We start from the raw sequence: 14,018 nt of genomic DNA on the forward strand, positions 1-14,018 counted from the left end.
CAGTGAGCACTCGTGTGTCCGTGGCACCTCCATATCCAGTGCCAGCTACTCCCACGATCACTCTGAGAGTTGCCAGTGCACAAGCCCGTTTACACATGAGAGCACCGACGGTTGGGAGGCTTTGTGGCAATCCCATCAGCTTCAGCCACACTTTCGCTGAGCACCTGCTCCGTGCCAGGCACTGCGCTAGGTGCTGGAGATAAAAAGGTGTGCTAGAGAGCGTTGGTCCTCAGGGTTCACAGTCCAATGGAGAAGAAAGACCCCTAAACAGATCATTTCAAACCCATGTGGCATACGGCATGAAAAAGTCACGCCCTGGGGGGGCCACAGGGACGCGTAACCCAACCGAGGGTGCAGGGAGGTCAAGGAGACTCTCTGGAGCAGGCCACATCAGCACAAGGCTTTCGAGTAAAAGGGGGATAAACCAGGCTGGTTGGGGGCAGGGATTGGGAAGGAGAACCGAGATATCTGGAGCAGAGCCCAGCCTGATGTAAAAGCGTGGTGGCTTGAAGCTGCCTGCTTTGGGCAGGGGGCGCTGCTGGCCATGGGTGTGGTCTGACATTGTTGGCAGGTGGGGCTCGAGAAGTAGACCAAGTCCCGGGACTTGAGAGGCTCCAGCTTGAGCACGTGTGGACCTTGAAGGACTGCAGGCAGAGGACTGGAGGGGTCAGACTCATGAACCCGCTTGTCAAGAACAACTATAACCACTTGAGTGCCTACTCCAGGCCGGGTCGGGACTGGCCACTTGATGGGTATTACTCAGATTTTAAGGAGCTTTAAGTACCTTGCTTGAGGACACTCAGGGAAGCGGTCCTTGCTGGCATCTCCCTCTGGACACACGCGGAGGCCGAGGGTGGGGGAGGCTGAGAGGAGGACCCGGTGAATGACAGATCAGGCTTGGGTCATCCCTGGGCCCCTGCCTCGCGCAGGACAGAAGCCATGAGCGCAGTCGATTGCCGTCGGGGCCGTGGGGCTGCTCACCGCCTAGCGCCCGGAGGTGGGAGAGCGGCGGCCGGGCAGGGGGTCTACGAGGCCACCCCGGGCCCGAGGCATCCGGGCACCCGAGAGTCTGCAGGCTGGAAGGGTGGGGAGGCGCCGCGCCCGGGGCTGGACTGGAGAGAGAGGGGAGGCTCCTCCCCTGCCCCCGCCGCCGTCGGTCGGGACGAGGGGCCGGGCGCCGCGGGAACCGCAGCCTTTTCCGGGGGGCGGGCCCGGCGACGGCGGCGCCCCGGCTCCTGCCCCGACAGGTGTGCGCCGCGCGCAGGAATGCGGCCTGCCTGACTCACCAGCGCCTCCTTCCCACCTGCCGCCCGCCCCATAAAGCGGTCCCCTCCCCGCGGCCGCCGCCCGCCGCCCGCCCTCCCTGCCACCCGCCCTCCGGGCAGTCCCCGGACAGTCCCGGCTCGCCCGCGCGCTGCAGCCGGAGCGGCCCAGCGGAGCCCAGCGCGGGGAGGGCGCGCGTCCGCGCCAAGGTAGGTCTGGCCTCCGACCGCGGCGGGCGCCGGGGGGGCCTGGGCACAGGGCGGGGGTGGGGGTGGGGGAGCCGGGGATCGCCGGGCTGCACCCCTCCTGCGCCTCCAGTGCCCCTGGCGGCCTGAGCTGGGCATCCATTCTGGGACTTTGGAGGAGAGGAGGAGAAAGTGAGTGCCCACCCCGCCCCGGCCAGCAACTCAGGGGACCCTGTTGGGAGGGCTGGGTGGCTTTTTGTTTCCTCAGCTCTTCCCTTCCTAAAGGCTGGCAGGCCTTGGCCCCATCCTGCCCCTGCCGGTGCCTGGCCTGCCAGGGTGTGCCCAGAGGGCAGCTGGGGGCAGAGGGGCAGTGGAGCTGGAGGAGGCTCTTGCCTTCAGACCTCTGAGCTAGAGGAGGGAGCAAGGAGAGAGGCCTGGGAGTCCGGTGAATGTTTGAGAGAAGTGGGCAGAGGCTAGGCAGTGGCTGGCAGGCCTACTGAGCTGGGCCCCTCTGGGGTTTGCAAAAAAGGTAGAGGGAGCAGCCACCCGGGGGCAGAGATCGCCCTGTTCTCCTGGGCCGGGCCTGTTACGTGCGGCGCCATAGTCCTTGCGGAGTCTGGAGAGTCCCTGACTCTCCTCTTGGCCAACCACATGCCTTCACTCCTCCCAAAGTCGCTTCAGGACACCCTTTCTCCAGGAAGCTCTCTTGACCTCATTCCGCAGCCCCGGGGGCTGTGCCCACCACTGAACCTCCTCCTGTGCTTGCCCCCTTCCTCACCCACTCAGCCTCTGGGCGGCCCTCTGGCTGTGGTGCAGGGCCTTCCAATGACTTCTGATAGCAGGGCTTGGGCTCTTCCTCACCTCACCATGGCCTTGCCACGCTCTGAACCCAAGGATCTGACCGAGCTGGAAGTGAAGGCTGAGGGTCTCCATCCTGGGCGCTGAGAGAAGAGAGAGAGCTGGATGACAGCAGGGAAGGGGTGCCTGTCTCCTTGGCCCTGATTTCCGTGGGTGATAGAGCAGCCAAGGGGCCAGGAGATGGGAAAGCAGGAGGGGTGGGGGCTGTGGTGGGCAGGTGCATATGTGCTAAGCAGGGGTCCCGTGGGATGGGGTGAAGCGTGGGTTCTGGGAGAGCCCCCAGGACTGGGACGGTTCCTAAAAAGTCCCAGCAGTCTGGTGGGGCCCACGGTGTCCTGGAGGGTGCATGTCCTGAGTGCCTGGCCCAGCCTGTGGTCGCAACTTCCGATAAGCCCACAGTCTTAACCTTTATGTGAGATCTCGTTGTGTTTAACATCGACAGCTAGTTTTACAACTTTTTTAAATACAAGCTGAGTCAGACAAGACATTCTTGAGTGCATAACTAACCCCCTAATGCCATCTTATGGCCTCTGAGGATAACGTGGAGGTTAAATGGGGTCTGGACTACCCTGGTCCTGTCCGGGCTGCCTCACTACTGACTATGGAGGGAGTAAGCCTTGCAGCCTTCTGCCTCATATCCATTCCTCCTCTGGGAAATGGGGGTAATGCCATCACCCCCAACTGGGTTCCTGCACAGATTAAGTAGCAATCATGTCTGTGAAGCGCTGGGCACATGCCAGCTATGTGCCCAGCCTGTGGGCATGGGAAGGTGAGTAAAAGCTGGGCTCAGCCCTTTAGTGCGTGTACCTGCGTGTGTAATGGTGCCCCAGGGAGGTCCAAGTCTGCAGCCTGTATTCCGCAGCATGTGGGTGTGGTACCTATGCCTCAAGGCTGCAGGAAAGTCATTTTCCCCAGGGAGCCTCCCCTTGGCTGGCTCAGGGCTCCCCTACCTCAGGCCCCTCCCCAGCTCCCTCCGCCTGTGGATGTGTTGGGACTGCTCTGCTCGTGGCCTCCTGGGAGCTGTATGCGTTAGAGGGAGGGAGGCAGTGCCTTCCTGCCCCCTTCCACAAGCTTCCCCAGCCCTTGGGGGGAAACTTGCAGGGGAGGCCTTAGCTCCCCACACCCTGGGGCTGCCCCTGCCCCCCAAGCCAAGGACTGGGGAAAGGTCCCAGGAGAAAGGGTCAGTGGGCATGTGGACACTGGCCCTGGAGAAAGAAGCCAGGGCCCTAAGGTCTGTCCTCAGCTCTGCCCAGCTCCTTCTCTTCCCGAGGCAGCAGGCCACCTATCTTTTAAAAGGTCTCAGGGATGCCAGTGCCTGCCCCGAAGTTCACTGGTGAGCTGAGACAGTGTAATAGTGAGCCAGAGGCAGGCGGGCTTCCTGGGGAGGCTGGCACACTGTGTGTGTGTGTGTGTGTGTGTGTGTGTGTGTGTGTGTACAAGCGAGTGGGCAGGAGAGGCTTGTAATCTATTCCGGGTTAACTTCTGAAGGGGTGATATGCTCAGGGACCCCAACAACCCAACTCTGGAGCAGGCGGAGGTAGGAGCTGGGGCAGGGGACCCCACTTCTGATGGGCCCGCAGTCATTACAGAGCCTAGCTGCGTGCCGCAAGCTCTCTCCTCCCCTCCGCAGGCCCCAGATACTGGGAGGGGCCCCTCTCCTCGTGGCCACACCGCCTTCATCAAAGGGCAAATAGGCCAAGACAGGGAGGGGGCAGGAAGGGAAGGCCAGGCCCTCAAGGGGTGGCATCCCCGTTGGGTGAGACCGCTTTCAGGCCCACTGGGATCTGAAAGCAAAGGCAGAGTAAACCCTGCCCTGCCCTCAACAAGATCAGCATAAGAGCCCGGGCACTAGGGCAAGCTCGGAGCCCAGAGTCCTCAATGACGAGAGGATGGGCCCTCCCCGGGCAGGGTGCAGGCCTGCAGGCCATCTGGTCACTCCAGGGATGGCAAGGAAGAGGACAGTGGAAGAGAAGAGTTGGGGGCCCTGGACCAGTGGCCTTTAACATCACTGAAGGTCTCAGGGCCTCGGTTTCCACGCCGGTGCAGTGAGGATTCTAGACCTCCGACGGGAGCCCAGTGAGCTGACGGCCGCGACCTGGGCTGCGGAAGCGTCACATGTCAGTTATTGTTGTTACGCAGGAGGAAGAGGATGGCAGGGCTGCGTCCCAGCCCATGGACCAGGCTGCTGCTGGCAGCCCTACTGAGTGTCAGCTTCCCCGGGGAAATGGGTGAGTCTGGCACACCTCTCCAGCAGCCTTCTGGGCACGGGCATCCCTTTCAAGGTTGTCTCCCCCCGACACTCACTTGGCCACTCAACGAACAACCATGGCCCATTTCGAGGGCTGGGGAGCAGTGAGCCTGAGCCATGCGGCCCAGAACACGGAGGGAGGAAGACTTGCTCTAGAAGAGAGAGAAGATGCCCACTCAGAGAACTGAGGCACTTGTAGGGTGTTCTTTTTAGGAATCGGGAGGAGAGGGGGACTGGTGAGTCGTCACCTGCCCTCTCTGAGTGCCTGCGGTCTGGAACCAGCTCCTACCAATGAAATTTGGCCTGTCGGAGGAGGCTGTGTTGATAGCCTGAAATAGACCGTGGCGGGAATATGGGCAAATGCTGCAAGGCAGGGCTCCTGCCTCCCCAGAGCCCCTGTTAAACACTGACAGTGCACTTTTGCCCGGATCCCAGGAGGCCAGTCACTGTGTGCCCTGGGTGCACACAGTAGGTCCTCACTGCGATTTTTAACTGAACAGAACCCAAGGGAATGCCCATAACCTTGGAGAAAACTCTGCAGTTTTCCTTCATTCGTTTACGAACAATTTGCTGGTGTGCCAGGCTTGGGCTAGCCATGGGGGACACAGCGACAAACAAGACAGACACAGTCCCCTTTACCCTGGAGGAGCTGGAGAGGGACAGCCAGGCCGTCCCTGCCAGGTGTGAGATCTGGCTCTGCCCTAAAGTGGGCAGATCGGCTACCGGCTGGCCTCCATTTCCTCCTCTGTAAGATGAGAGACAGTCCCATCTCTCTTCATTGAGGATGCACGTGGGAAAGGGCTTGGTCACCGGTGAGGTTCATCTCAGCGGGTCTGCTCCCCTCTGCCCTCCAGCGAACCGCTGCAAGAAGGCCCAGGTGAAGAGCTGCACCGAGTGCATCCGCGTGGACAGGGACTGTGCCTACTGCACCGATGAGGTGAGCTGCTGTCACCCGCCTGCCCTCCTGAGCCCAGCACCGGCCCAGCCCCGTTCCCCAAAGTGGGCACCCCACCCCGCTGGGCCCCACCCCTGGGCTCTGGCTGAGTCCACACTTGCCACACCCTCAGCCCAGCCCCAGGCCGGGGGCGGGTGTGGAACAGGCAAGGGTCAGGATAAATCCAGGGTTGGGACAGCCAGGGGATGGGCACTGCCCCCCGTGACCTCATCTCCTTTGACCAGATGTTCAAGGAGCGGCGCTGCAACACCCAGGCAGAGCTGCTGGCTGCGGGGTGCCGACAGGAGAGCGTGGTGGTCATGGAGAGCAGCTTCGAGATCACAGAGGTGCCCAGAGCGGGGGCTCAAGGGAGGTGGGCCCTCCATGCTCGAGGCGGGCTGTTCACAGGGGTCCGCTGTGTCTGCTGCTTGGGCTGAGAGGCTCCCCATCAGGTCTCCGGAGTGGCCCTCCAGCCAGCTGTCCCCCTCCCCTGGACACAGGAGACCCAGATCGACACCACCCTGCAGCGCAGCCAGGTGTCGCCCCAGAGGCTACGGGTCCGGCTTCGGCCAGGCGGGGAGCAGCACTTTCAGCTGCTTGTGTTCGAGCCCAGCGAGAGCCCTGTGGACCTGTACATCCTCATGGACTTCTCTAACTCCATGTCTGACGATCTGGACAACCTCAAGCAGATGGGGGAGAAGCTGGGTATGGCTGGGCCAGTGTAGAGGACCGTGGGGCAGGGGAGAGAGAGGGCGGCCTCACCCAGCTGGCTGGGCACCTGCTCGGGAGGCCAGGGCTCAGGATAGCTGCTCCCACCCCACAAGGAAGGATAGGACATCTGAGCCCCCCGCCAGGAATTTCCTCCTTGCCCATTCTCGGGGCCGGGGGCCGCCGCTAGACCCCACTAGCCAGTCGGGACTTCACAGAAGGCTCAGGCTGGTGGGGGGTCAGCAGAGCCCTCTGGCCCTGACAAGGAGCACACCCATGGCCGTGAGGCTCAGGCTCACCCCAGCTCCGCAGCCAACTGGTCCAGTTCCCCCGCCGCCCCTTCCGGCTTGCTCCACGCTCGAGTCCGGGCCCCCCGAATCCCGTCTCCCCTATCTGTGAACAGGGACAAGGGCTACTGTGAACATGAACTGATGTTCACATGCAAGGTATTGACAGGGGGTCGTTCTCCCCTCTTCCTCCTTCCCGAGCCAGCCCCCTCCCCCGCCCGGCCCCCTGCACTGATGTGGGGGTGTTGGGGCTCAGCTGCCCCCTCTTTTTCCTGTTGACATCCAGCTGAGGTCCTGAGGAAGCTCACCAATGACTACACTATTGGATTTGGCAAGTTTGTGGACAAAGTCAGCGTCCCTCAGACGGACATGAGGCCCGAGAAGTGAGTGACCGGATGGGCGGGGGTCCTGGCCACGGGGCCTGCCTCCTCTCCACCAGGGCGCTTTCCAGTGTTCTGGTTGAAGCAGGCCAAACGGGCACTTCCAGAGAGGGTGGGCCCAGGGATATATGGGGTCTTCGCCCCTGACTCTGTCTCTCTCTCCCTCCACCTCTGCCCAGGCTGAAGGAGCCATGGCCCAACAGTGACCCTCCCTTCTCCTTCAAGAACGTCATCAGCCTGACAGAAGACTTGGCCGAGTTCAGGAACAAACTGCTCAAAGAGCGGATCTCGGGCAACCTGGACGCTCCTGAAGGAGGTTTTGATGCCATCCTGCAGGCGGCCGTGTGCACGGTGAGTGCCAGGGAGAGAGCCGCCTGCCTAGACCAGGGTCATGTTCTTCTGCAAGGGCGTGAGCTGCCCACCGGCGTGCTCTGGTGCCAGGCGGAGACCCCCACGCGCGAAGACAAGCCCAGAGTCTCCGGCCGGCCCTCCATGACAAGCCAGGTGGAGATGTGCCGGGATCCAAGATCCCCCGGCCTGAGCAGCCATAGCCTACTCTTGTTCCAGCCAGCGAAGCAGACGTGAGTTCTGAGGTTCTGGAATCTTCCGTGCCCTGAAGCCAGCCTACCACCCATCTCCATGCGAATGCCAGTCTTCCAGGAGCCACAGTCTCCAACTGCACTGGGAAGCTGAAGAGGGCAGTTTTTATGTGCATATCAATTTTTTTTTTTTTTCATCTTGAAAATAAGACACCCATCTTATAAACAATTTGGGAAACAAAGGACAGAAATTGCCTACAGTTTCACCACTGTTGGCCAGCCCGCCGACCATGTGATACCTCACCGGCGTATTTTGTTCCCTTTCCCTGATTTTATACAGCTGGAGTCGCTGTACTTATAATTCTGAAATTTGCTCTTTTTTTTTTTTTTTCTACTTCACGCTATCGTGAGCATTTCTGCTTGTAATACAGTTTTCCAAATCACCCCATATATTTTTCTAACAAACTGCCGTGCCCAGCTGTCATCTATTTCAGCCGGCCTTTTCATGTAATATTGCGTGTGTACATTTTCCGATGCAGTTGAAATTTTCTCGCCTGGTGGTTAGGAAGCTGGGAGAGCCGGCTGGATGAACCTGGCTCAGATCTTGCCTGGTGGCCGCTGTGTGCACAGACCCTGGCTGCATCTTTCTTGCTGTTTTCTGCTGCCCACCGCCGTCGCTCATGTGCTGTCTGTCACGTGATGATGGCATGCCGTGAATCCCGTGGTTTAGCTGAGCTCCTGTCGGGACCCACTTTCTCAGGCACGCATGATGCGGCAATGCATTATCTTCAATAGGCAGCCTGCTCGAAGGGCCTCCCTTCTTTGTCCTTCCCAGAGGGACATCGGCTGGCGCCCCGACAGCACCCACCTGCTGGTGTTCTCCACGGAGTCTGCTTTCCACTATGAGGCTGACGGTGCTAATGTGCTGGCCGGCATCATGAGCCGCAATGACGAGGCATGCCACCTGGATGCCTCGGGTACCTATACCCAGTACAGGACGCAGGACTACCCGTCAGTGCCCACCCTGGTGCGCCTGCTTGCCAAACACAACATTATCCCCATCTTCGCCGTCACCAACTACTCCTACAGCTATTACGAGGTGCGGGGCCGAGGCCTCACTGGGCAAGAGGGGGGGCGGGAGGGGGGTCCACAGAACTTCTCAAACATTCCCTCCCCTCCCTCCCCCCTTGTCCTCCTTCCTTCCCGAAACTTTTGCCCCTCCCAAAGGGCCAAATGCGTCCTGATGGAAATGGGAGGTCCCGTGCCCACCCGCCAACCCAACTCCCAAACAGGTAGGGGTGGGGAGGGCAGGCTCTAGAATACACCAGGCCTTGGTTTCCCCATCTGCAAGGTGAGGATAACCCCAAAGCTGTCGTCCAGATGCAATGAGCCAATACTTGCTGAGGGCTGAGCCCCGGGCTGGCGTTGTCTCCCACAGAGGCTGCGGACGTACTTCCCGGTCTCCTCGCTGGGGGTGCTCCAGGAGGACTCCTCCAACATCGTGGACCTGCTGCAGGAAGCCTTTCAAGTGAGGGGCAGTGTGGGCTCCAGTCTGAGTCCTTCTGGGGCAGGGCTGGAGAGGGGCAGAATGGGCAATGGATGTCCCAAGGAAAAGCTGAGGAACAGGACAGGCCAGGGAGGAGGGGTCTCTGCTGTTCCCTGAGGACGCCGAGGAGCCCGCCTTAGCCCGGCCCCAGGTTCCTGAGGGCTCTGACACCCGGAGCACCCTCTCTTCCACCTCAGTCCTCCATGCACGGTGGGTGGAGCTCGGCCAGGCCTTCCAGAGTGGGCGAGCCCAGGGTCCCCCACCCAGACCATTGATTGCTTGCCCCTCCTTTAGCGCATTCGCTCCGACCTGGACATCCGGGCCCTGGAAAGCCCCCGGGGCCTGCGGACAGAGGTCACCTCCGAGATGTTCGAAAAGACGAATACTGGGTCCTTTCACATCCAGCGGGGGAAAGTGGTACGCCTCTGTGGGGCTTCGGGGCAGGGGAGGGTGGGCACAGGGACCCGTCCTGGAGGGGGTGGTCTGCCTGAGCAGAGGTCAAGGGCGTAACGTACAGGAGCGCCTTGCTGGCTCGGTCGGTGGAGCGTGCGGGGTCATGAGTTTGAGCCCCACGTTGGGCATAAAGATTACTGAGTTAAAAAAAAAAAAAAAAAAGTTTTTTAATAATAAAAGAAAAAGAGCGTGGCCTTCAGAATCGGACAGGCCTAGGTTCGAAGTCCCCTGAGTCAGCCACTCGGATGACTTTGGCACCTTCCTCAGCCCGTCCCCATCTGCGCAGTCAGGATTAGTCAGTACTGAGAGCTCAGAGCGTTGGTCAGATGAGTGAGCGGGCCATCTGTGCCTCTTGTCATCTTTGGTGCTGTTGTTGTCCCGACTGTGCCTAGAAGGAGCAGGTTTTTAGTCGTGAGGAGGGGCAGCAGGGAGCTGGGTACCAAGGATCCAGGCACATCCCTGAAACCTGAGGGCTAAGAATCTTGGCACAGCCACTCCCTGCTTGTCCAGCCGCGTCTCCTCTGGCTCACGGTGGGGTCTTTGCAGGGCACCTACCAGGTGCAGCTGCGGGCTGTGGAGGAGCTGGATGGGACCCACGTGTGCCAGCTGGGAGAAGAGGACCAGAAGGGCAACATCCATCTCAAGCCCTCCTTCTCGGATGGCCTCAGGATGGATGTGGGCATCATCTGTGATGTGTGCCCCTGTGAGCTGGTACGATGTGGCCCCACCCGGCGGGAGGGGAGCGCTGGCCGACTGCCGTGGGGCCCTGAGGAACGAAGCAGAGCGTCCGGTGGCCATAGCTGCCTTGCGGGGCGCCCTGAGGGGCAGAGGCAGCAGAAGCGTCTAGTGGCCCTGTTTCCCCAGTGGCGCTGTCACGCCTTGCCACAATCTCGTTCCAGCAAAAAGAAGTGCGTTCAGCTCACTGCAGCTACCACGGAGACTTCATGTGTGGACACTGTGTGTGCCATGAGGGCTGGTGAGTGTGTGGGAGCCAAGATGGCACCCGGGATGCCCTGGCCGCTGCAAGGCTCTGATGGGGGGGACACGCCGTGCATGCCCGGATGAAGAAGGTGGGATGGTGGGGCAGGGGCAGGCCCGGTTGTGAAGTGGATTCAGTCCAAAGCCCTTCAAAATGCATAGATACAAAGGACGTCTTTGGGAAAAGATGCAAGAATCAGGACGGTGGTGGCCGGCAGGGCGTGGGGACTGGATGTTGGGGGACAGACACGAGGGGGACACTTTGTGCCTTTAGTATTCTGAACCATTACCTAATTACCTAATTACCTAATCAGAAACGAGCATTACGCATTACCTAATCAGAAACGAGCTCCTAAATAAGGGGTAGTGAGGGCTTTTAAGGCTTCAAGACACTGAACATGTCCATCGTGACTCGAGGAAGGGACACTGGGAGGGATTGAGACTGACATTTGAGTCTCAGCTGAGGCGCTGCTGTCTGTGCGACTCTTAGGGCGTCAGTTTCCTCATCTGTAAAATGGGGGGGGAGGGGGGGGTAAAAGCCCCAGCCCTCCCTCCTCCAGGGCTGTGGGGAAGTGACTGACTCCTTCCTTAGGAGCGGCAACACCTGCAACTGCCCCACCGGCTCGCTGAGTGACATAAAGCCCTGTCTTCGCGAGGGCGAGGACAAGCCGTGCTCTGGGCGTGGCGAGTGCCAGTGCAGCCACTGCGTGTGCTACGGTGAAGGCCGCTATGAGGGTCCGTTTTGCGAGTATGACAACTTCCAGTGCCCCCGTGCCTCTGGGTTCCTCTGCAATGGTGAGCTCAGCAGCCCCGGCGGGGGGTTCGGGACAGCAAGGGTGACCTGGGTGCCTGGGCCCTGGCCTGCCCCCGACTGGCTCTCCCATCCAGACCCAGGTGGGAGGGCCAGGCCAGGAGTCTGAATCCCCAAGTTTAGAGGCAGCCCCCCCTCCGGGCTCTCTGAGTGCCTCCCCCAAGGCTACTCTCAACCTGGACCTCTCTCCCCTCTACAAACCCGAAGCCCAAGGCCCCTGCCAGTGCGTTATCCCACTCATAGTCAAGACCACTCCCCCGAGGTCCTGTAGCCCATGCCCACCTCCATTCTCCACTCTCCCATCTCATGAGGGTGAGTCCCATCCAGCTGAATCCTCAGTGGTTGGCGGTACACGGCATGGCGGTCTTTCCTGTCTCGGAAGACAGCACATTTGTAGCAGGCAGGGCCGGGAGTTACGTGTCCACCATGGCCCCCCAGGGCTTCCAAGCAGGGGCCACAGAACCCAGATAGGGGCCACAGATAGGGTTGAGCGGTTGAATGGAGAAGAATCAGTGAAAATCCAGGCACTAAATATTTTTTTTTCATATATATATATATTTTTTTCATATACATATATATATATTTCTTATGAGACAGAGAGAGAAAGGGAGGGGCAGAGAGAGAAAGAGAGTCTCAATCAGGCCCCTCACCATCAGCGCAGAGCCCAATGCGGGGCTCAAACTCGCGAACTGTGAGATCATGACCTGAGCCGAAATCAAGAGTCAGACGCTTAACCGACTGAGCCGCCCAGGCGCCCCATAGGCACCAAATACTTATTAAGCCTCAACTGTATACTTGTCACTGGGGGTCAAGCCCCTGCTTTTCTACCTTTGCTCCCTTTTTGCTTTCGTCTGCCATTTCTCCTCTTCAGCTGTCCATCCCAAAGTGTGCTCAGAGACGTGAAAGAACCCTGTACATCTGGAGAAAGGCAGACATTTGGCACAGGCAGAGATGTAAGAGAGCTGCTGGAGAAGGAGGCAGGAACAGAATGCAGGGCTTTGGGGTCCAGTCCGGTCTAGTCCCAACTTTTTCTTAAAGGGCCAGAAAGTACATATTTTCAGTTCTGTGAGCCATTTGGTCTCCCGTCACAACAACTGAGCTCTGCCACCATAGCAGAAAGCAGCTATAGACCATATGTAAGCAAATGAATGTGGTGTATTCCAATAAAACTTTAGCAAAAACAGGTAATGAGTTGGATTTGGCCTGCAGGCCATAATTAATCACGACCCTTATTCTGGTCTAAGGGTTTTAGACTTTATCCTTTGGCAAAAGAAAGGCGAGATTTTGATTTCTTTTTCTAGCTATTTGCATGTTGGCCTTGTATCCAGCCACTTTGCTAAAAGCACTTATGAAATCTAATAATTTATCTGAAGATTCTTTTTGACATTTTGTGACATGTTCCTAATACTTACAATAATGGCAGTTTTGTTTCTTACTTCCCAACACTTACATGTTTTCTCTCTTTTTCTTACCTTACTGCTTTGGCCAGAACTCATTAGAGGTTCTTACACCGGGGAGCCACATGATTGGATTTGTGTGTTAGGATAATGACTGTGGCTGCAGAGTGGAAAGTAGAAGGCAGAATGGAATGGGAAAGAGACGGAGGGAAAGAGAGTCCAAAAAGTGGCGGAAATGGCTCTTTCCCTGGCTGGGGAAATCCTAGTTCAGGCTCAGCAACCACAGGCCCTCCCTGGCAGATGTGGGCGGCCTGGGCGCAGGAGTGAATGTGGCTCTCCTCTCCCGTCCTTCTCCCTCTCTGCAGACCGGGGGCGCTGTTCCATGGGCCAGTGTGTGTGTGAGCCTGGCTGGACAGGCTTGAGCTGTGACTGCCCTCTCAGCAATGCCACCTGCATTGACAGCAACGGGGTAGGCCTGGGCACGAGGAAGGCAGTGCCGGGTGGTAGAAGGGACCCTAGCCAGGACCACCCACCCTTTCAGGCAGGGCTGGGGTTACTGGTGGCTCACTGGTGCCTCCTCCTGCCCTAGGGCATCTGTAATGGCCGTGGCTACTGCGAGTGTGGCCGCTGCCACTGCAACCAGCAGTCACTCTACACGGACACCATCTGTGAGATCAACTACTCGGCGGTGAGACCAAGATCACTGGGCTGTGGGCGTGGGAACCCCAGGCCCAGGGCAGAGCGGACAGCCACCCAACACAGTCCTGGTTTCCCCTCCTCTCCCACCCAGATCCGCCTGGGCCTCTGTGAGGAACTGCGCTCCTGTGTCCAGTGCCAAGCCTGGGGCACCGGGGAGAAGAAGGGGCGCATGTGTGAGGGGTGCAACTTCAAGATCAAGATGGTGGACGAGCTTAAGAAAGGTGTGAGGCACCCCGCTGAGGACGGGGGGTGCTAAGAACCTAGGCAGAGGGCCTCTGATGGGGAAGGGGGTGTCACTGCAGCAGGACTATAGAGCTGGGCAGAGGGCTGATACTCCATGTCGAGGTCATGCAGGCCGGAGGGAGGGGTTCTAGACCTGGGAGAGGTCCCAGAACCCAGACAGGGCACACAGACCCGGGCACGGGCACACGGTCTGGCCAGGACACAGAGACCCAGGCAGGAGGCACAGCTGAGTTGGGACCAAAGAGTCTGGGGAGGGGGCACCTGGCTTGGCCAGGGGGTAGATAGCTGGGCAGGGATATGAACACATTAGGGGCACATAATGGGGCCATGAGGGCACACAGCCTTCTCTCCTTTAGGTCAGATAAATGTCCTAGGAGCCAAGTTCCTGAGTGCACCCGGGATGGGGTGCACAGAGGTGCAGCCTTTGATGCTCCTGGGCAGGGACAGGGCAGCTTCCCACCTCACCCTGGCCCTGTGCCAGGGTACTTG

The 14,018-nt window shown here is 59.4% G+C and overlaps 1 protein-coding gene across 1 annotated transcript in view; it reads left to right on the top strand.

The window, feature by feature from the left end:
* Positions 1-1,414: 1,414 nt before the first annotated feature.
* The window catches only part of ITGB4 (integrin subunit beta 4), a 29,611-nt gene continuing 17,007 nt past the window's right edge, over positions 1,415-14,018 (top strand). Inside the window, exons 1-16 of the mRNA XM_042915518.1 lie at positions 1,415-1,472; positions 4,446-4,534; positions 5,409-5,491; positions 5,734-5,835; positions 5,989-6,193; positions 6,770-6,866; positions 7,043-7,214; positions 8,238-8,501; positions 8,841-8,930; positions 9,243-9,365; positions 9,948-10,112; positions 10,301-10,377; positions 10,972-11,174; positions 12,953-13,056; positions 13,177-13,275; positions 13,378-13,507. Coding sequence (XP_042771452.1) covers positions 4,456-4,534; positions 5,409-5,491; positions 5,734-5,835; positions 5,989-6,193; positions 6,770-6,866; positions 7,043-7,214; positions 8,238-8,501; positions 8,841-8,930; positions 9,243-9,365; positions 9,948-10,112; positions 10,301-10,377; positions 10,972-11,174; positions 12,953-13,056; positions 13,177-13,275; positions 13,378-13,507 — 1,993 coding nt within the window. The 5' untranslated portion in view covers positions 1,415-1,472; positions 4,446-4,455. The remainder of the gene's footprint in view (positions 1,473-4,445; positions 4,535-5,408; positions 5,492-5,733; positions 5,836-5,988; positions 6,194-6,769; positions 6,867-7,042; positions 7,215-8,237; positions 8,502-8,840; positions 8,931-9,242; positions 9,366-9,947; positions 10,113-10,300; positions 10,378-10,971; positions 11,175-12,952; positions 13,057-13,176; positions 13,276-13,377; positions 13,508-14,018) is intronic.

Source organism: Panthera leo, chromosome E1 (assembly GCF_018350215.1).
Source record: "Panthera leo isolate Ple1 chromosome E1, P.leo_Ple1_pat1.1, whole genome shotgun sequence".
Taxonomy (NCBI): Eukaryota; Metazoa; Chordata; class Mammalia; order Carnivora; family Felidae; genus Panthera; species Panthera leo.